The sequence below is a fragment of the Spinacia oleracea genome, chromosome 4, assembly GCF_020520425.1.
Source record: "Spinacia oleracea cultivar Varoflay chromosome 4, BTI_SOV_V1, whole genome shotgun sequence".
NCBI classification, from domain to species: domain Eukaryota; kingdom Viridiplantae; phylum Streptophyta; class Magnoliopsida; order Caryophyllales; family Amaranthaceae; genus Spinacia; species Spinacia oleracea.
In genome coordinates this window covers 55,696,318-55,717,193 of record NC_079490.1, presented here as the reverse complement: position 1 = coordinate 55,717,193, position 20,876 = coordinate 55,696,318, and the positions used below count along the sequence as shown (strand labels likewise).

The 20,876-nt window shown below is 40.9% G+C and overlaps 2 protein-coding genes across 3 annotated transcripts in view; both read left to right on the top strand.

The window, feature by feature from the left end:
• The first annotated feature begins 255 nt into the window (after window positions 1-255).
• On the top strand, window positions 256-2,807 carry LOC110802415 (uncharacterized). The gene is made up of 11 exons (XM_022007856.2): window positions 256-344; window positions 421-573; window positions 639-912; window positions 1,058-1,154; window positions 1,230-1,354; window positions 1,444-1,525; window positions 1,626-1,761; window positions 1,833-1,990; window positions 2,063-2,183; window positions 2,262-2,487; window positions 2,590-2,807. The coding sequence occupies exons 7-11, from the start codon at window positions 1,627-1,629 to the stop codon at window positions 2,688-2,690; spliced, it is 741 nt and encodes a 246-aa protein (XP_021863548.1). The 5' UTR covers window positions 256-344; window positions 421-573; window positions 639-912; window positions 1,058-1,154; window positions 1,230-1,354; window positions 1,444-1,525; window position 1,626; the 3' UTR covers window positions 2,691-2,807.
• Window positions 2,808-3,012: 205 nt separating this feature from the next.
• LOC110802417 (uncharacterized) overlaps window positions 3,013-20,876 on the top strand; it is a 38,629-nt gene continuing 20,765 nt past the window's right edge. The window contains exons 1-2 of one of the 2 annotated variants that reach the window (XM_056843696.1): window positions 3,013-3,419; window positions 4,016-4,077. The gene's annotated coding sequence lies outside the window, so the exon portion shown is untranslated. The remainder of the gene's footprint in view (window positions 3,420-4,015; window positions 4,078-20,876) is intronic. The other variant, XM_056843700.1, reaches the window with a different exon arrangement.

The window sequence follows — 20,876 nt, the reverse complement described above, 5'->3', positions numbered from 1 at the left end:
CCAATTAATGGAACAGTTACAAAAGAAGACAGTAACTGAAAATTCAAGTCACCCCAATTAGAATAACACCCTCCATAACTGCACCTAAAAACCAGCCTACAAATAATTGCTACATAATAAAAAAAACATATAAATTCAAGAAAAACAGCAGAAAAGCAATAACTGACGAGCATTAACGATCAATAAAACCATGCATAACTGAAAACTTTAATATAGACCAGAACAAAACCACTATATTAACCCAACATCACATGACACACTACAGAAATTACAACGCATTACAGAATACAATTTACCTTCAACACACCCTCCAGACTATCTTTCGAAGTCCAGAACATACAAAGGTAATTCCATTACACTCTATTACATTAGCTCATGATAAAGTCAAAAGTAATAATAACAAAACCAAACTGTTTGCAGGATATGGAAGTCGCAAGGAACTACATCGCAGACTTGGATACAACTAAAAAAGATTGGACAATAACCGCGAGAATAACCCGTATGTGGGAAGTGCGATACAAACCAACAAATGAAAACCCAGATACAATAGATATGGTCCTCCTCGATGAACAGGTCAGCAACTACCTTAAACTATCTTAGCTTCAACATAAAACCACACTAACAGGTGAACGTTGCAGGGAACGCAAATACATGCATTGATAAAGAAGACAATAATCAATCACTACAAGGATAAGGTAACAGAAGGGAGAATATATACACTGTCTCATTTCAGTGTCGGGAAAAACACCAGAACACGACTACAAGTAGAGAATGAGTACATCATATGGTTCAATTCATTTACATCAGTAACATTGCAAGAAGAAACTGCTGCCGCAATCCCGTTTCACAAATTCAACTTGCGTCCCATCGACTAGCTGGCTGAGCGAAACAATAAAGCCGACATACTCACAGGTAAAACTAGACACCCTCACCCTCTAGATAAACAACTACATTAGCATCTTCAAGGGGCCCAAAACACATTGAACAAACACTATGGGGAAAACAACCCAAACAACATCTAATACATTCAATAAAATAACACTTACTCATGATGCAGAGGTAATTGGTCAGCTAATTGGAGTAGAGAACAAAATCCAAACCAACCAAAACCACCCAACAGAACAACGCCGGACAATCCACATCCAAGATGCAAGGTACGGAATACATCCAAAAAAAAACAAGACAACAACATATGCAATAACATAATGACCATCATGCTTTCAACACAGGAACAACAAAGTCGCGGTAACGCTGTGGGGAACCCAAGCAGATCTGGTGACCGATGACATACCAAACAACGGATCACAACCACACATAGTAATCATCACAGCTACTAGAGTAACAACGTTCAATGGTAAATGGCAACACAAACCAATAGAGAAACCAAAGAGTTTGACAACATATAATTTAAACACGTACTAATAATTAACGATGTTGTTGCAGGGAACTACCAACTGAATTCTAACGGAGGAACAAAGATATACATCAATCTAGACATTCCAGAAGTCCAACAATTCAAGAGAGAGTAAGAAATCAATAATGCTAAATTGTATAACAAACCAACCATTAACAACTACGCAAATACTGAACCCAATACTAATTACCAATTGTACACTTTCATAAAGCATGGTTGATGTGCCGCTACAACAAATAGTTCGAATAGAAGCCACCCAGCCAGAGAGTATCGAGGAGGCGATGGTCAAGAATCGGAAAACAATCAAAGAAGTACAACAACTATACATGGAAGGAGAAGAAAATGAGGTAAAACACTATTAAATATCCTTTACAAATAAGATATGTACAACAACTAAGTCCTGATTTAATCTTCTCAGGAACACATGAACACTTATACTTGCGTGGAAAAAATAACATTCATCCACGACCAAGAGTGCGGTTGGATGTACACTTCATGCAACAACTGCAAATCAAGAGTAGATGAGAATCAATACAACAACAAATGCCAAGATTTCCCAGAATTCCCCATCAACAGGTGGAGTACCATTACTATATCCAATATAATATACCACAATAACATCAACATATCTAATATCATCTACTGTAGGTACCGAATAATTGCCACAATTGATGACGGAAACGCAACGATGACTGTGGCGATCTTTGACAAAGACGTGGAAAAAATTATTGCAAACCCTATAGCATCAATGATGAAGATTTATGATCAGGTAAGACATTCACAATAATCAAATACACAAAGATAACAAAATGCGATGACATACACAATAATTACAATGCAAATCCAGGAAAAGGGGGTCGAGAAGGTTTCAAATGAACTACAACAATGCGTAGGGAAGACATGTACACTCAAGCTCAAAGTCAACAACAAAAGCTACATACAAGAGTTAACTGCTATAAAGGTCTTCCATGTTGAGACAGAGGAAAAAATAACAACAAAACGACACGGGAAGGAGAAACTCAAAGAAATAAAAAAAAGGAGGGCCAACCAAACAAAAAACACAAGAACAATAGGTAATGACTCGGAAAAACATATTAAAATAACAAACCCAAAATACTAGCAACAGCCGTAGTGTTTATAAAATGTAACACTAACATGTTCATAAAATGAAACAGGGTCGACACACCAACAGAGGAGATCCCTACAACGAGCATATCACCAACTACAAACCAAGACCCAATACAACAGGCGGACGACGAAACCAACTACTAAATGATGAGCAAAGTTCAAACGCTCATGTGCGTTGCATGAGTCCTTACTTTTATAAATTTCAAAACCATCTTAACAAATTACTTTTACATATTTAATAGATTTGGTTACTATTTAACCTTCATAGATTTTGGGGTTAAACAATAGAGATAAATACAATAAATAAAGAAAATTTCAGTGGCAGAAACAAAGGTGCAAAGTGTGCAAAGTGTGGGACTTACAGGAGATTACATACATATTAGTGGTATGACAACAATTAATAATAGTACTTATAAAGTAGCAATGACATTACTGTGTACCGTGACCCCAAAAAAACTGAAACAGAGACCTAAGCTGCATAAACAAAGTGGAAAGGTGGCAAAACACCAATTAACACAAAAAAATACAAAGTCTTATGGCTTTAGTGAGTAAAAAACCCGTTTACATTTAATGCAACTCTCCGTAATTACAAGATTTATATACAGTCTCAAACAAAACAAAACTACAACCAAACAACCACCAACCGCACAAACAACAAAGACAAAAACACCAAGGAAAAAAAAGACAACATCACAAAACTAGCCCGTGCCTCGCACGGGTCAAAAAACTAGTTAACCCTAAAAAGCCTAACCTATAAATTTCCTCAAAACCCAAAAATGCCATGACAAAAACACTACTACTACAGAAGCCCTAGCCTCCCTCTTTGTATTCTGCCGTCGTTACCATTTCATCAACCTCAATTTCCTTCTCTCCATAGGTAATGGATACTACTTTCAATCTTTATAATTTTGAGCATGAATTATGATAGTTAACTCAAGTGGCTTTGGTATGTTTGATTTCCTTCCCTATTCTATTCGATTGATCGTAATTAAAAAAAATTAGGATACAATATCATCTTCATCTTTTATATATTTTGAAAGCAAACCATGATTTACTTTCCCATTCCCTTTTAGTCTCCATTCTAAAGAAGGGGATAGTTGAATATTTAAGTTCTAACATCGCGACTAATTGTTCCTATTACTAGTTTAACAATATTTAATTACCGCTTGATGGCTTGATGTGTGTGGTGTCAGGGAAATTGCCTAGGCTTTGGCATATATGAATAGGCCTTCTAGCTATCCTACTTTTCTTCCACCAACCTTACCACAAGTCCAACTAGTTTTACTGAAAGGGATGACAAAATAGTTATTACCCTATTTTTTGGATAAACACGAAGATTTTTAATACTAATCTACTTGTTGGTGTTGTTAACGCTAACCGGGCTTTGGTGTTTTGGCACACTAACTCGTTTTATGTCCAACTAAAAATGCGACTATCCTATACTAATTTAGGCTCGTTATTATTTAATTGTAGAAGGGGGCTATTAAGTGACTCTTTTGAAAACTTCGTACTTCAAGGGCTTGCGCGCGTTCAAGGTAATTTTCAATGTCCATCATCTTTATATTCCGCTAGTAAAAATATTTTGAAACATATATATATGTATTATTATGTGATAGAGAGATTAAGTGTTTTGTATGTGAACTATGTGATTGAGTTTGTGGGCATGAATGAGGTTAGTAATATTATGTAAATCTTATTTGTACTACTACTATTATTTTACGAAATAATTGCTTTTGTTATATTTTATGAAGTAGAGTATAGTATTGGATAGTGTGGAAACTAGTATTGGGTTATTGCTAATAGCGTTTAGTGACTACGTGGGCACATTATGTTAAACTAGTATGTTGTGAGTTGCAACATTGGAGTAAAGTGATGTCATTGTGATGATAATGAACTAAGGTTGCCTAATTGGATATTTTTGGGTTCTATGACTACTTGTATGCGCTTCAACCTTATTAAAATATTAATTACGTAAAGTGTAATCTCAGAGGGAAAAGCCCGTAAGGGTTAGGAACAGGTTGCCCTTCTACATGTTGTTCTATCGGTGCACTTTAGTGGAGACCCGGTAGGCTTCTAGTAGGTTTCTATTATTCTGTTAAACTTTATGTTTAGTCTTCCTCCTAATTCTATTGGTGCGCGGTCGCGGAGACCCATAGTCAATTAGTGAGGGGTGTGTACACTAGGGACATTATGTACTCATCTTACTTTGGTTATTCTCAAGGGTTACGCGCGACCCTTAGCGTTCTGTTTCCCTCACTTAATTAATATTGATCTTATATGATAAGTTTAATAATGGAATTATTAAATTGATATTTGTTGTTTAAATTACTTATTTTATATACTCAAAACGTTTTCAAAACTAAAAGTATTTATTTTACGGGATGGAGTTGGAATTACTCAGTTTATCTGGTTTTTGGGAGTTCGTCTCTCTTGTCTCTTTTCTATTTATTTTTGCAGGTTGGTAAAGGTACTTGGCTAAGAGTGAGGAGACGCTTAGAATAATCACCTAGTCAAGGGACAATTTCTTTTCCAGTTTAAGTTGGATTTTGTTATTTATTTTATGGGGATTAATTGGTTGTAATATTTTATTGACCACCTTTAGACCACTTAGTTAATTTTGACTTTAATGGTTTTAAATTATTTTGTTGCTTTGCATTTATTTTCTAAGGAAAATAAATGTAGCACTAACACTCCCAAGGTTTGGACGATGAATTTATTAAATAAAAACAGGGTTTTTGATTATATAAAAGGTCCAAATTTTGGGGGTGTTACACGTTCTCATATTGGATAGTGATGAACCTATGACTTACAAGCAAGCTATGACGAGCCCAAGCTCCACTAAATGGTTAGAGGCCATGCAATCTGAAATAGACTCCATGTTTGAAAATCAAGTCTGGGATTTGGTTGATTTGCCGGATGGGTTCACACCTATCGGATGCAAATGGGTCTTCAAATTGAAGAAAGACAAAGATGGAATTGTATACATATACAAGGCTAGATTGGTAGCAAAAGGTTACAGGCAAGTACACGGCGTTGACTACGATGAAACCTTTTCTCCAGTCGCGATGCTTAAGTCTATTCGGATAATCCATGCGATTGTCGCTTTTCATGACTATGAAATATGGCAAATGGATATCAAAACTTCCTTCTTGAATGGTGTTCTTGAAGAGACTGTGTTCATGACGCAGCTGGAGGGTTTTGTCGATCAAAAGAACCAAGGAAAGGTATGCAAGCTTAAGAAGTCCATCTGCGGACTAAAGCAGACATCAAGGAGTTGGAATAAACGATTTGATGAAGCAGTCAATAAGTTTGGCCTCATCAAGAATCAGGACGAATCTTGTGTATACAAGAAGGTCAGTGGGAGTAAAATTTCATTCCTAGTCTTGTATGTTGATGACATACTGCTTATTGGGAACGACATTCCTATGTTGGAGTCTGTAAAGACTTGGCTTGGAAAGTGTTTCTCAATGAAGGACTTAGGAGAGGCACAGTACATAATGGGCATCAAGATCTATAGGGATAGGGACTAAGCCAAAGCACTTACATTGACAAAGTGCTAGCTAGGTTCAATATGATGGAAGCCAAGAAAGGCCATCTACCCATGTCACATGGCACATATCTATGCAAGAATCAGTGTCCTAGAACATCTGATGAGCGTAGAAAGATGAGTGGAATTCCATACGCTTCGGCTATTGGATCCATCATGTATGATATGATTTGTACAAGGCCGGATGTTTCGTTCGCACTCAGTGCAACGAGCAGGTACCAGTCAGAACCAGGTGAAGCGCATTGGACTGCGGCCACGAACATCCTAAAGTACCTGAAAAGGACTAAGGATCAGTTTCTGGTTTATGCTGGTACAGATGAGTTGATTGTTAAGGGCTATACGGACGCAATCTTTCAAACCGACAGAGATGATTTCAGATCACAGTCTGGGTTTGTGTTCTGCCTCAACGGCGGAGCAGTAAGCTGGAAAAGTGCTAAGCAAAGCACTATTGCAGATTCTACAACTGAAGCCGAGTACATTGCTGCCTCAGAAGCAGCAAAGGAAGCTGTTTGGATTCAGAAGTTCATCGAAGAACTTGGGGTTGTCCCCTCCATTAAAGGACCAGTGGCTTTGTATTGTGACAATAACGGAGCCATTGCCCAGGCAAAGGAGCCTAGGAGCCACCAGAAGTCCAAGCACGTACTGCGGCGATTTCATATACTTCGAGAGATCGTTGAAGGAAAGGAAATCGAGATTTGAAAGGTTGGAACTGACGACAACGTCGCGAATCCATTGACTAAACCGTTGCCACAAGTGAAACACAACGCATATGTAGCAACCATGGGAATCAAGCATGTTGGAGAATGGCTTTGATTTTCTAAGTATTGTTTTAGAACATCTGTTAGATCTATGTTTAAAACAATTGGTTTAACCATTTCATATTCATGAAATTCATTATTTCATATTCATTTAATTGTGGTTTAGAATTAAATTATAAGTCTATGTGATTCAAATCATTCAAATGGGAAGTCAAGATGGATTCTTTGACAAAGAAACACCCATAAGTGAACTTGAATATTGAAGTCACAAAAGGATCCCTAATCCAGGTCATTGAAAGGTGGACGACCAATGACTAATGAAGATTAGATTGCAAGTAGATTACTTAGTTCTGTTTCTTGAACTAGAGTGACTGGATGTTAGAATCTTTTGCATGAATACTTATTGGATCTTATATCGGATTGACCATGAGAACACTTTAAGAGATTAAAGTCATGTCATAGGCAGTTCTCATTAATGGTGATTAGAAACCGTTCCTCAGAACATGAGCGATTATGTCTGCTCGTTTGAGAATTAGATCGCTTTGATACTAGCTAAACGTCGCACCGTAAAAGGAGGCCATAAAAGCAGTTATTGGGCGTACTATGAATCAAAGTGAGTGTTCATAGATTGCAAGAATGGATTGTCCTCCTATCTTTGATAGGATATGGTGTTGTTGTGTAACAAGGCCTCTCGGAGAGTTAGACACTGTAAAATGCATGGTCGTGCTCAGAATGGTTAAGGCTTAACCTTCTACAAAAGTTTAACAGTTGAGCTCTGTAATCCGAGAAACACTTCTGGACCTAATAAGGATGGCTTAGATCTTACCTTATGTTCAGTAAGTAACACTAAGTGACAAAGGAATGTGAATGCACACTTGTCTGAATGACAAGTGGGAGACTGAAGGAAATATGTCCTTCACCCAAGGTGCATTAAGTCTAATACCAAGGTTCAGATTAATTGCGAACAATTAATTCAGTGAGATCAAGTGATCGGAACAGCTAGTTGGAGCAATGCTTCTGATCAGTGAGTTCTAATGAATATTAAACTCACAGCTTCCTCTTGACTGAACCTACAAGGTCACACCAATAACACGTAACAGATCATCGGATTAAATGAATCGGAAATTCATTTAATAGCTTTTCGGGAATTAGTTGGAAAACGTATTATACGATACGACCTTGCATCGGAATCGTATATCGTATCGCGAATATTCGTAAGCTAGGCAAAACGAATAAATCGTATCGTACGACGGTGATTCGTCGTATACGAAACGATAAATTATAGGAAATATATTTAATTGCGGATACGAAAGGGGCAACGCTGCCAGCCCAACGAGCCAAGGCGCGCAAGCGCGCAAGGCCCACTGGGCGTAGCAGCGAGCCAGCGCGCAAGGTGCATGCCTTGGCTGGGCGCACGCACACGCAAGGGACAGCAGCAGCAGCAGCAGCAGCAGCAGCAGCAGCAGCAGCGCACACAGTGCGGCCCAAGGCCCATCGCTTGTATGGTTGTGCGCGTGTGGGCTTGCGCGGATGATGCTGGCCGGCCTTGCCTTATGGCTTGATCGGTTAGTAAGGTTATGTAAATAACCTTCTAACCACTTTTCCAACATAACACAATTCAGTCACACAACCCTAGGAGAAAAACAGAGAAGCCTAATTCTCTCCGTGCCTCCAAAGTGTGTTCATCCCAAAAGCACAAACTCTTGATCGATTGTCTAAGCTACGATAATCAAGACGGATCTGATCGTGTCGGTGAACCAAGTAGAGGAACGACAAGTGGAGTTCTAAGTTCGTGTTCGTTGACAATTTGTGGAAAACACACTTCTAACGTAAGTCTTCTTAATCTGTGCTTTATATATGCTTCCTGGCTTTAGGGATTGTTTCCGCACATGTTATTATGTTTAACTATATTCCCATACACTACCATGCAGGGTTTGTCCGAGTCATCATCAGCTGTAACGTCCACCACAGGCTCCTTGTCCCTGTTTCGCCTCCTTAGGCGCTCCAGATCCCGATCCAGCTCTGTCCCAGGGGTACCAGGATCCTGCTCCGAGATACGAAGAGTACCGGGAGAACGATAGGGTCCCTGCTGAGGGGAAGGGTACTGATAAGGCTGCTGCATCGCCATGAACTGGCGCTGTGCCTCAAACATCTGCGCCTGGCGCATCCTCTCCATCTCCTGCCAGCAAGTCCAAGGATCTGCACTCCAAGGCTAAGGACCGCTCCCTCGGAAATAGTAACCGGGAGGAGGAACAAAAGGCCTCGAACTGCTTGCACCTCCAAATGAATGCCTGGTAGGATCAGCATGTACAAAAGGGGCAGCTTCCCGATCAGCATCTGAATGCCTCTGACGAGCACCAGCACCGGACCCCTGTCCTAGGTCCAAGCTCGGTCCCTCCTGCCTCGAGGAAGTCTCTCCCTGGGGCTCCCTTGTCAACGGAAGCTCTGCGACCTCGACGACGCTCCTATACAAAAGTAAAAAATTCAAGAATCAGACATCCAAGTTCGAATTTCTAGAGTACAAGATTTCACAGTCAAAGAAAGCACCTCTCTGTCCCGGCCAGAAAGCTTCTGGGTCAGCTTGGCACAATGCCTCTTCAAAGAATCAATCAGAAGCATCCAGCGACGCACTCTCACCCGAGGCGCCTGCATACAAAATTCAAGATCAATTTCCAGATACAAGATTACAATCAGTTTCAAACAAATACAACAATACTTACAGCTGCATAATGCTCAGGTACATCATCATGCGACCTCCAATGCGGAGGAGAAGCTATAGGGACTGTCACCTCCACCTGCTCCCCATCCGAGTTCTCATAGCGGATGACCCTATCAGCATAGGGAATGTCCTCGAGGTCGACCTCCTCCTCCTACAAGCATTCATACAAAGATTCAATTATACAAGAATACAAGAATACAAGAATACAAGAGTACAAGAATACAAGATACAAAATTCAAGAGCTCACCGGCAGTACGAAGCGTACAGTTAGAGCAAGCCTCTTCAAAAGGTCCTCATAGCGACCCCTCCTATCTACAAAGTGCTCTCAAGGGAGGCAAATAGCATCACCCCTAGCACTAAAATAGAGTCGGGAGAGTTCATCGTCTGGCGCTAACATGGACTCCGGTGGGTCCTTAGGGACAAGCCTACCCCCCGCACTGTGCTGAAGGGACACTCGCTCCCCCAAGTACCACATATGGCGATACACCCCCGGGAGCAAGACCTGCCGCCCAGACAAGAAGAGGGCACGAGTAGCAGGAACAGGTAAAGGCGCACCAGCAAAGGGACGCCAAATCACCTACAGAGCAGACAACTCAGACAAATATACAAGTACAAATACAAAAGGGAAAAATAGTACAAATGACTACCTCATCCACGGGTAAAACCCGCAAAGCTCTGCTGGAGGCCGCCAGAGGCACCCTCCTGCGCACCGCTCCTATCCAAGAGGCAGCATACGGGTAAGCCGCATCTTCAGTACGATCCGGCGCCAAAGTCGGAAAGTTCTCGTATATCCAAATCTTTCAAAAAGCAAGCAAAACATCAGTCAAGTTCAAATACAAACATATAAGTACAAGGCACAAAGTACAAGGAGTCTTAAATACCTCCAGCACACTCCACAGAGCAGCCATGCTCGGCTCGCTCTCCGGCGCAGTCCGGGAGGCCCACTTCATCTCGTACAAGAGGTGGCTATATGCCAAACCACCCCAGTTGTAGCTCGAAACAGCCCTCAAGTCCTGCAAAACTGACAGGAATCTAATGTGCACCCGACTGTTCCTGCTCGGGGCCACTACCCTACTCACCAAAGCTAAGAGGAATAGCCTAACCCTCTGCTCTGCAGACACACCCGCACCACGGATAGCATCCACAATCACCGTCACGGAAGCATGGGTGTCGTCCTCTGACAAGTCAACAACAGGGCCGAGCAAGGCCCTGGCAGCGGCCGAGCGCCACGTCAGCTCCGAATCAAAGGTCACATTCCTCTCAGAAAAAGGAAGACCCGTAATCATGGCAACCTCAAAAGGGGTAATGGTGATTGAAGGAAATAATGCCCTTGGTCCAAGTATGCATTTAATGGTAAGTCTAATAAATGCGGTTGAGTGTTAATTATACAAGTTAAAAATTCAGTGAGATCAAGTGAACTGAATGCCTAGCTAGAGGCCGCTTCAGTTCAAGTGGAATTAATAAATCCACAGCTTACTCTTGACTGAACCCGTAGGTCACACAAATAGTACGTAAACGGATCAAGTATTTAATGGAATTAAATACTCCATCTATGGATATTCGGAATCGACGGATCTCGGTTCCAGTGGGAGCTGAAATCGTCAAAGGCAAATAATGAATACTCCGGAAACGATGATATTGCCGGAAACGGAAATATGGATCGTATCGGAAATATAAATATTATCCAAGTCGTAGATGTTGCCGGAAATAGAAACATGGTACGTATCGGAAAATATTATCGGAAATGGAAATATTGCCGGAATCGGAAATATTGCCGGAAACGGAAATATTGTCAGAATCGGAAATATTATCGGAATCGGAAAATAATTTCGGAAACGAAAATATTAAATATTTGTTCGAAACGGAAATTAATTCCGGAATCGGAAATGTTAAATATTGTTCGTATCGGAAATGAATTCCGGAATCGGAAAATTAATCGGAAGCGCGTCGTACGAATAAGCATCGGACGAGCTTGCTAGACGAAGGCCCAGCACGAAGCCATACCCACGTCCAGCAAGCCCAGCGCGCGTCACAGCAGCCCAAGGCAACGCCAGGGCCAGCGCAAGGCCAGGCCCAGCGCGCCAAGGCTGCGAGCACATGGCAGCGAGCTCGTATAGGCTGCGAGGCTGCTGCGGGCTTTGTGTGCGCGCGGGCATGGCCTGCTCGCATGTGGGCCATGCTCGTGTGCGTGTTGGAGTTTGTGCATACTTCGAATCCTTAAGTGATTAGGATTAGATTAATTTTCTGATTTACTAGTTTTAATGGAACTCTAATTCTAAAAGAATTAGGATTCTTAAAGTCCTAGTAGAATTCCAATACCATATTCCTACCCTATAAATAGGTGATCATAGTTCACAATTTATAACGAGTAATTCAAGTATTCATATAAGTTTTAGGCTTTAAACTCAGATTTTTATTTGCTATATAATCCGAAAATTACATAGAACCTTAGGTGCAATTCTAGTTAATTAAATCTAAGGCGGATCCGAGCGTGCTGTGGACTATCTACGGAGGGACGACATTTGGAGTCCTAGACTTGTTCTTGTTCGGTTCGAGCGCAACTAGGGAGGGCACGCTACAAAGTGTATGTGTCCTAAATTATGCTAATTGTTATGTGGGAATTAATTTGGAATCCTGGCTTTTATGGTTTTTCCGCATGATTTATATTCAGTTATATGTATCACAACCTAACAGTGATCTCCCCCCATGCCATATAAAAAGTGTTGGTGGTATCCCACCACCGCTCTAACAAATCCCATAGCCGGGGTTTGATCCCAGTTCTCCTCGAAGTACCTGCCATGGCACGCCAGAAATCAACCAGACCCGTCTACAACCAGATCTCCATAGCCTCCTCGTCAGCACGGATGGCTGCAAAAGCCTTCTGAAGCTCCGCCAAGGACCAGAAGATGCGAAACGGCTCTCCGTCAGCCTACAGATGAACGAATCAGCTCAAAACCTATACAAGTACAAAATACAAATTCAAAGCACAGTACAAGACTCACCAAGCCAGCGCGAGGCCGCTGAGACAAGTGAAACTCCGGTCGAAATACTAGATCGGAAGGACTCCAACAAGTACCAACAAAAGTGGGTGCTCTCCGGGGAATCATACCCCCATCCGGCGCGTTTACCGCAGCCGCTTCATCGTCCGAAGCGTCCTCCTCAGCAGCTCGAACCACCGAAGATTCGGCAAGCTTCCTCCGAGTATGACGAGGCATACTAAATCAAGCAGAGTACAAAGTGTCAAAATTCTAAACTGGGGGCTATCCTATACTAGCCCGTGCAAAAATCAAAATTCAGAAGCTATCCTATACTAGCCGGTACAAAGTCAAAAATTCAAAAAAAAATCCCCAGTGGCAGTACTAATTCAGCCAGGGACCTCTAGTTCAAAATTCAAATTCTACACCAACGCCTAGGCTATCCACGCCGAAGCAGGTATACAAGTTCTACACCAACGCCTAGGCTATTCACGCCGAAGCAGGTACGCAAGTTCAACATCAACGTCTAGGCTACCCATGCAGAAGCCGACATTCCAAAACTCTACAAACAACATCTAGGCATCCTAGCCTATGCTCTCTTGAGACCCCGCAAGGTCACCAGTGAGACTACTATCTACGAATACCAGGTACAAGATTCAAGAAAATTTTCAAAAAAAATCTAATCTACAAGTTCCAACAGTTCCAGTTTAAGTGGCTATCAAACAATTCTCAACAAAATTCAAGAAGCTTAAGCATACAAGCATCATTCCAAAGTACGAGAAAATTCAAATCTACATGCAATCCTAGAGTTCATTTCATAAGAAAAAACATGAAATACTTACATTGACAAGGCAAGAACAAGACCAAGGGGAGAGGCTAATCGACCTTGGAGAGAGAAAAGCAAAGAATTCAAGAGAGTGTGCCTCAAAATGGCACCGCAAGGGGAGCTTTTATAGCTCAACCCCGCGCCAGACGCCGAGGCCCGCGCTGGGTGCTGCCTGCTGCATGCGCAGAATATGATGCGCGCGGTCTCCCGTGCTGATTGCACGTCCTTTACTGCTACGGTCTTCCGCACCAAGCATCAAATGTCGCATCAGGCAATCTTTCGAAAATGCGGGTATACACCCGTATTTCCAAGTACAAACAGATGAATATTTCAAGAATACAAAGTCCAAAAAATACAATGACTCAGGCGTTCGACTCCCAACGGACCCAAGCTCCAGGAAAGTCAGCCGAAATTTCAAAATCTTAAGGGCCAGTAAAAAGCTCTTATCCCCAGCAAAGCACATCCCCAACGGATCAACTCCGGGTATTCAAAATTCAAAAATTAAAGATTCAAAAATTCAAAAATTCAAGATTCAAAATTTTCGATGCCAAGCTCTGTCCCAATTCAAAGACGGAAGTGCAGTACAAATACGGACCGGAGTCGTCACAGCCGAACGGAGGTAGACTCTATCCTTTTTTCTAACGCCTGTTTTGTGCAGGTACCGGCGTACAAAGAGTGGTCTTGATTGCAGAACGTCCTGATCATTCTCCGTCCCTTTCGAAATACTTTGACTTGCGCTTTCCTAACCGAACGCTCAGTCAAAGTGGGGGCTTCTGTAGACACCTAATTTGTGTCTCCCCTCTAGGATGATGACGATACCATTATCCTTACTAGGCGGTTGGAGCAAATCCGTGCGGAAATCCCAATTTCTAATAACATCTCCAAAATACAAGATCCAAAATCCAATCCCCGAGGCCGTTCCCCTTCCGGAACTCGGTGCAAAATACAATTCTCAAAAACCAATTTTAAAATCCAAGTACAATCTCATCTAGTAGACCATTCCATTGGTTTTACTAAGCCTTTTCCACTCAAAATCATACAAGGCAAGTCAAATTCGGGGGTGGACCCACGAAACCGAGCAAGCCGGGCCCCGTCCCGTACAACCCGAAACGGCTTGTTTTTAGACGCAAAATCGATTCTTGACCTCCAAGCAAACACTACGTGCCAAGCATCGTACTATTCGTACAAAGGTACATCAATACAAGACAAATCAAGGACGGAGCCCGCGTCCTTTTTTTGGCAGCACTCATGCCACGTCATCAGCGCTGGGCGTTGGTTTGGCGTGCTGCGCTGGCAATGGCTAGCGTTTTCCAGCCATTTTTCCTATAAAAACCGCCTAATTTCCAGCATTTGGGGAGGCAGATTCTATATACAACGTCGTAATACAAAAATTACGCCTCAAATCCAAATCAAAAAATCCTTCAAAAACACATACAAACTTCAAGTTCTAAGCAATTGGGAGCTCTAAAAGGAATTCTTGCCTAAACCTAAATAGGTAATTCCGAATCCCACCATATTCAATCATGTTTCTTTGATTTTCCTATTTCAAAAATGATTAGCAAGTTGGCATTTTTACTACTAAAAATGTCACTTGCAACAATCATACATCTTTTCAAAATCCAAACTTTTCAAAATACAAAAATGCAAACTTTCAAGATTCAAGGATGTTCAAAGTTGTTTGCAATCACTTCTTTGAACTAGAATCACTTTCAAGTATTGAGTAATCAAAGATGACACCTTTTTAACTTTTAAAGGTTTAGTCTTTTGAGATTCAAGACTGCATTTTTCAATATACAAGTTCAAGTTTTCAAAATTCAAGATCCCACAATGTTTAGGGTTGCTCATGACTACTTCCCTAACTAGTATCCTTTCAAAATACGAGCACATCAAAGATCTAAACTTTTCAACATTAAAAGGCCCGACCTTTGAGATTCAAGTCTCTTAAGTTTCAATATTTCAAGTTCAAGTTCAATATTTCAAGTTCAAGTTCAAATATTTCAAGTTCAATATTTCAAACTTTCAAGTTCAAGTTCTATATGCAAAATCTAGGATACTTTTGGATGAGCAACTTCTCCCAAGTTGAGATTTTTGGCTTTGAATTCGTGTCGGGCGCACTTATTTTTAAGGAGTCGCTTGGCGTTCGAATCTCATGTGCCCAAGTACAAATTTCAATATCGCAATTTCAATTATGCACCTTTCAATATTGCAATTTCAATTATGCACCTTTCAATTCCGCAATTCCAATATCGCATTTTCAATATCGCACTTTCAATTCCGCATCTTTACTTGCCTAGTCCTTCTAGGCAATGTGGACCTACTCCCTAGTCCGTCTCTAGGGGGCCTTGTATTTACTAATTCCGACTTATTTACTATTGTGATGTTGCTTTATTCGCTTTATTGCTTTCATCACCATACATGCTAAATACAACAAAATGCAAGGTTACATCACGCTTAACAAAGATAATTTCTTGGACAAACCGATCTTAGGTTCCCTTAAATTACCTTTAAAGCAAAGTGACCACCATACAAGTAGAGATTCTATTTGCTCTAAATTCAAACCCACATAGTTTAACTAGGGTACTTTCAAAAATGCTATGTCACGTACTCGAATAATTTCTAAAGCTCACGGAATAAGCATCTCGTTCCCGTGCCCGGATCTCACCCATCCGTTTCGAACATTCAAGTCTTATCCTAATAGAGTCATTTGCGGTCTTTCCAAACAAGACCCTAAACAATGTTTGATGGCGACTCCTTCGAGGTACAAAAATGCGATGGTTTCTAAAAACCGCCCCCCTTGTAGGGAATTGCAATACTTACGCAAAAAATCACCCCTACAGTTATTTATTTGTTTATTATTTTTCAATTGTAGTTTTAACTATGGCAAACAATAATTCATTCAACATCCGATTAATTCTCGAAAAGGAGAAGTTGAACGGGAAAAACTTCCTTGACTGGCAAAGGAACTTGCAAATAGTTCTTATGCAGGAAGAAAAGGAGTATGTATTGGAAGAGGCGATTCCCAAAGCCGCGGGCGACGGGGTCACTCAGGCAGCCCTCAATCGTTGGATTGATGCCAACAAGGATGTGAAATGTCTAATGCTTGCAACCATGAGTGCAGATCTACAGAAAACGTTCATCAACTCAGATGCTTTCACGATTATCAGTGAGTTAAAGAACATGTTTCAAGATCTGGCTCGAGTCGAAAGATTCGAGACTCATAGGCAAATTCTTGAGACCAAGCTTAAGAAAGGCGAGCCCGTAAGTCCACATGTTCTCAAAATGATTGGACTCATTGAGAATATGAGTCGGCTGGATCAGCAATTCTCTCAGGAAATGGCTGTAGACACCATCCTCCATTCTCTTCATAGCGGGTATGATCAGTTCAAGCTGAACTACAGTATGAATAGTCTGGACAAAACGCTCACTGAGCTTCACGGTATGCTGAAGACCGCTGAAAAGACGCTCAAAAGTGATAAGCAAGATGTGCTTATGGTGCGTGGGGGTAAGTTCAAGAAATCTGGCAAGAAGAGGAATGCTAAGAAAGGTGGCAACAAGGCCAGCCAGACTAAGCAACCTGGCGGCACCAAATCTGAAAAGAAGAAGGTGAGCCAACCTACTTCTGAATCTGAATGCTTCTACTGCAAGAAGAATGGGCATTGGAAGAGAGATTGCTTGAAGCTTAAGGAAGATCACAAGAACGGAACAGTCGTTCCATCTTAAGATATTTTCGTTATAGACTGTATACTTGCTAATTCAACTTCTTGGGTATTAGATACAGGTTGTGGCTCACACTTATGTTCCAATTCGCAGGGACTAAGAAGAAGTAGAAGGTTAAGCAAGGGTGAAGTCGACCTACGAGTGGGAAATGGAGCACGGATTGCTGCATTAGCTGTAGGAACTTATTCTTTGTCGTTGCCCTCTGGGCTAGTTTTGGAACTGGAAGATTGTTTCCATGTTCCAAGTCTTACTAAAACATCATTTTTGTTTCTTGCATAGATGCTAAGGGATTTTCCTTTTTAATAAAAGACAATAGTTGTTCGTTTTATTTTAAATAGATGTTTTATAGATCTGCTAGATTAGTCAATGCACTTTATTTATTAGATCACGACAAACAAGTTTATAACATAAATACCAAAAAGGCCAAAAAGGAATGATTCAGATCTCACCTATCTGTGGCATTGTCGATTAGGCCATATTAACTTGAAACGCATAGAAAGACTTCAAAAGGAAGGAATTCTATAACCATTTGACTTAGAGGATTATGGTAAGTGCGAATCATGTTTACTTGGAAAAATGACAAAGCAACCTTTCTCTAAAGTTGGAGAAAGAGCAAATGAACTATTGGGTTTAATCCATACAGATGTATGTGGACCAATGAGTACAAATGTTGTTGGTGGTTTCAGCTACTTTATCACTTTCACTGTTGACTTCAGTAGATATGGTTATGTCTACCTAATGAAGCGTAAGTATGAATCCTTTGACAAATTCAAGGGTTTCGGAGTGAAGTAGAGAATCAATTAGGCAAGAAGATTAAGGCACTGCGGTCTGATAGAGGCGGTGAATATCTGAGCTATGAATTTGATGACCATCTGAAAGAATATGGAATTCTATCAGAATTGACTCCTAGAACACCACAATGGAACGGTGTGTCGGAACGGAGGAATAGAACCTTGCTAGACATGGTTAGATCAATGATGGGTCAGGTCGAACTTCCAATAGAATTTTCGGGACATGCACTAAATACAGTTGCACTCACTATAAATAGAGCTCCGTCTAAAGCTGTTGAAAAGACTCCATATGAGTTATGGTTTGGAAAGCCTCCAAAAGTGTCTTTTCTTAAGATTTGGGGATGTGAAGTATACGTCAAACGATTAATTTCAGACAAACTTCATCCAAAATCTGACAAATGTATCCTTGTGGGCTATCCAAAGGAAACAAAGGGGTATTACTTCTACAATACATCTAAGAAAGGTGTTTGTTGCTCGAGATGGTATCTTTTTGGAAAGAGATCACATTTCCAAAATGACAAGTGGGAGAAAAGTAGACCTCGAAGAAATTCGAGTCGAACAACAAACTCTAGAGAATGCTCAAGATGACATTCAGGATGAAACTCAGAGATCTTTAGAAGTATCTGGTGAGAATCAAGGACCATCTAGAAATGTAACCCCGCGTAGATCGCAGAGATATAGATCTCAACCGGAAAGGTACTTAGGTATTTTGACGAACAAGAGCTATGAAGTTTTATTACTTGAAAGTGATGAACCTGCGACTTACAAATAAGCTATGACGAGCCCTAGCTCCAAGCAATGGCAAGAAGCCATGAAATCTGAATTAGACTCCATGTCTGAAAACCAAGTTTGGGATTTGGTCGATTTTCCAGATGGCTAAGCAAATGGGTTTTCAAACTGAAAAAGGACAAAGATAGGAAACTTGAAGTTTTCAAAGCTAGATTGGTTGTAAAAGGTTACAGGCAAGTCCACGGTGTGGATTACGATGAAACCTTTTCACCAGTTGCAATGCTAAAGTCTATTCGGATAATGTTAGCAATCGCTGCATATTACGATTACGAAATATGGCAGATGGATGTCAAAACCGCTTTCTTAAACGGCGTTTTAACAGAAACTGTGTTTATGACACAACCTGAGGGTTTTGAGGATCCAAAGAATGCTAAAGAGGTATGCAAGCTTAAGAAATCAATCTACGGATTGAAGCAAGCATCAAGGAGCTGGAACATACGTTTTGATGACGCAGTCAGCGACTTTGGTTTCATCAAGAACGTAGACGAATCTTGTGTATACAAGAAGGTCAGTGGGAGAAAAATTGCTTTTCTAGTATTATATGTCGACGACATATTAATTATCGGAAATGACATTCCTATGTTGAACACTAATCCTCAATACCTGAGTGATTTGAGATTACTTGTTTGAGAACTGCTTACTTTGATGTTGTCAACCGTCGCACCGTAAAAGGAGGCTATAAAGGCAATGCTCGGGTAATCACCTATCAAACGAAGTCTAATCTCAAGATCGCAAGATTGGGATTGTCCTCCCATAAATCGGGATGAGATGCTAAAAGTTGTACAAGGCCACTCGGAGAGCTAGAAACTGTAAAATGCATGGCCGTGCTCAGATGAATCATAGGCTATGATTATCTGTTTATTTGATCAGTTGAACTCTGAAATCGAGAAACACCTCTGGACATAATAAGGATGACAACTCTTACCTTATGTTCAAGAGCAAGCATCGAGTGACAAAGGAATTAGGAAATGCACACTTGTCTCTAAGGACAAGTGGGAGACTGAAGGAAATAATTCCCTTGGTCCAAGTATGCATTTAATGGTAAGTCTAATAAATACGGTTCAGTATTAATTATACAAGTTAATAATTCAGTGAGATCAAGTGAACTGTATGCCTAGCTAGAGGCCGCTTCAGTTCAAGTGGATTAATGATATTAATCCACAACTTACTCTTGACTGAACCCGTAGGGTCACACAAATAGTACGTAAACGGATCAAGTATTTAATGGCATTAAATACTCCATCTGTGGATATTCGGAATCGATGGATCTTGGTTTCAGTGGGAGCTGAGATCGTCAAAGGCAAATAATGAATACTCCGGAAACGATGATATTGCCGGAAACGGAAATATGGATCGTATCGGAAATATAAATATTATCCAAGTCGTAGATGTTGCCGGAAACGGAAACATGGTACGTATCGGAAAATATTATCGGAAATGGAAATATTGCCGGAATCTGAAATATTGTCGGATACGGAAATATTGTCGGAATCGGAAATATTATCGGAATCGGAAAATAATTCCGGAAACGGAAATATTAAATATTCGTTCGAAACGAAAATTAATTCCGGAATCGGAAATGTTAAATATTGTTCGTATCGGAAATGAATTTCGGAATCGGGAAATTAATCGGAAGCGCGTCGTACGAATTAGCATCGGACGAGCTTGCTAGACGAAGGCCCAGCGCGAAGCCAGGCCCACGTCCAGCAAGCCTAGCGCGCCTCACGGCAGCCCAAGGCCACGCCAGGCCCAGCGCAAGGCCAGGCCCAACACGCCAAAGGCTGCAAGCACAATGGCAGCACGCGTGGGCTTCGTAGCTGCTGCGGGCTTTGCGTATTCGCGGGCATGGCCTGCGGGTCATGCTCGTGTGTGTTTGTGCTTGCGTAAGAAACCTAAATCATGTATTATTCGTTTAAGATTAAATTCCTAAATCTGCTAGATAATTAATTAATAGAATTTTAATTAAATTCAGATTAGTTAATTCGTTTCCTAGTAGGATTCTAATACCCGATTCCATACCCTTAAAATATGTGATTATAGTTCACAATTTACAACGAGTTTTCCAAGTATTCATAAGAATTTTAGGCACAAAATTCATTCATTATTATTTTGCTACATAAAACCGAAAACACATAGTACCTTTGGGGCGATTCTAGTTAATTAAACCTAAGGCGGATCCGCACGTGCTGTGGACTTTTTACGGAGGGACGAC

What these genes read in the sequence shown, in the direction of transcription:
- LOC110802415 (XM_022007856.2), top strand. Translation starts at nt 1,627, where the DNA reads ATGGTTGATGTGCCGCTACAACAAATAGTTCGAATAGAAGCCACCCAG. An exon ending in CCAGAATTCCCCATCAACAG is followed by an intron (nt 1,991 to 2,062) that starts GTGGAGTACCAT and finishes CATCTACTGTAG; the next exon opens with GTACCGAATAATTGCCACAA. An exon ending in AAAAAACACAAGAACAATAG is followed by an intron (nt 2,488 to 2,589) that starts GTAATGACTCGG and finishes AAAATGAAACAG; the next exon opens with GGTCGACACACCAACAGAGG.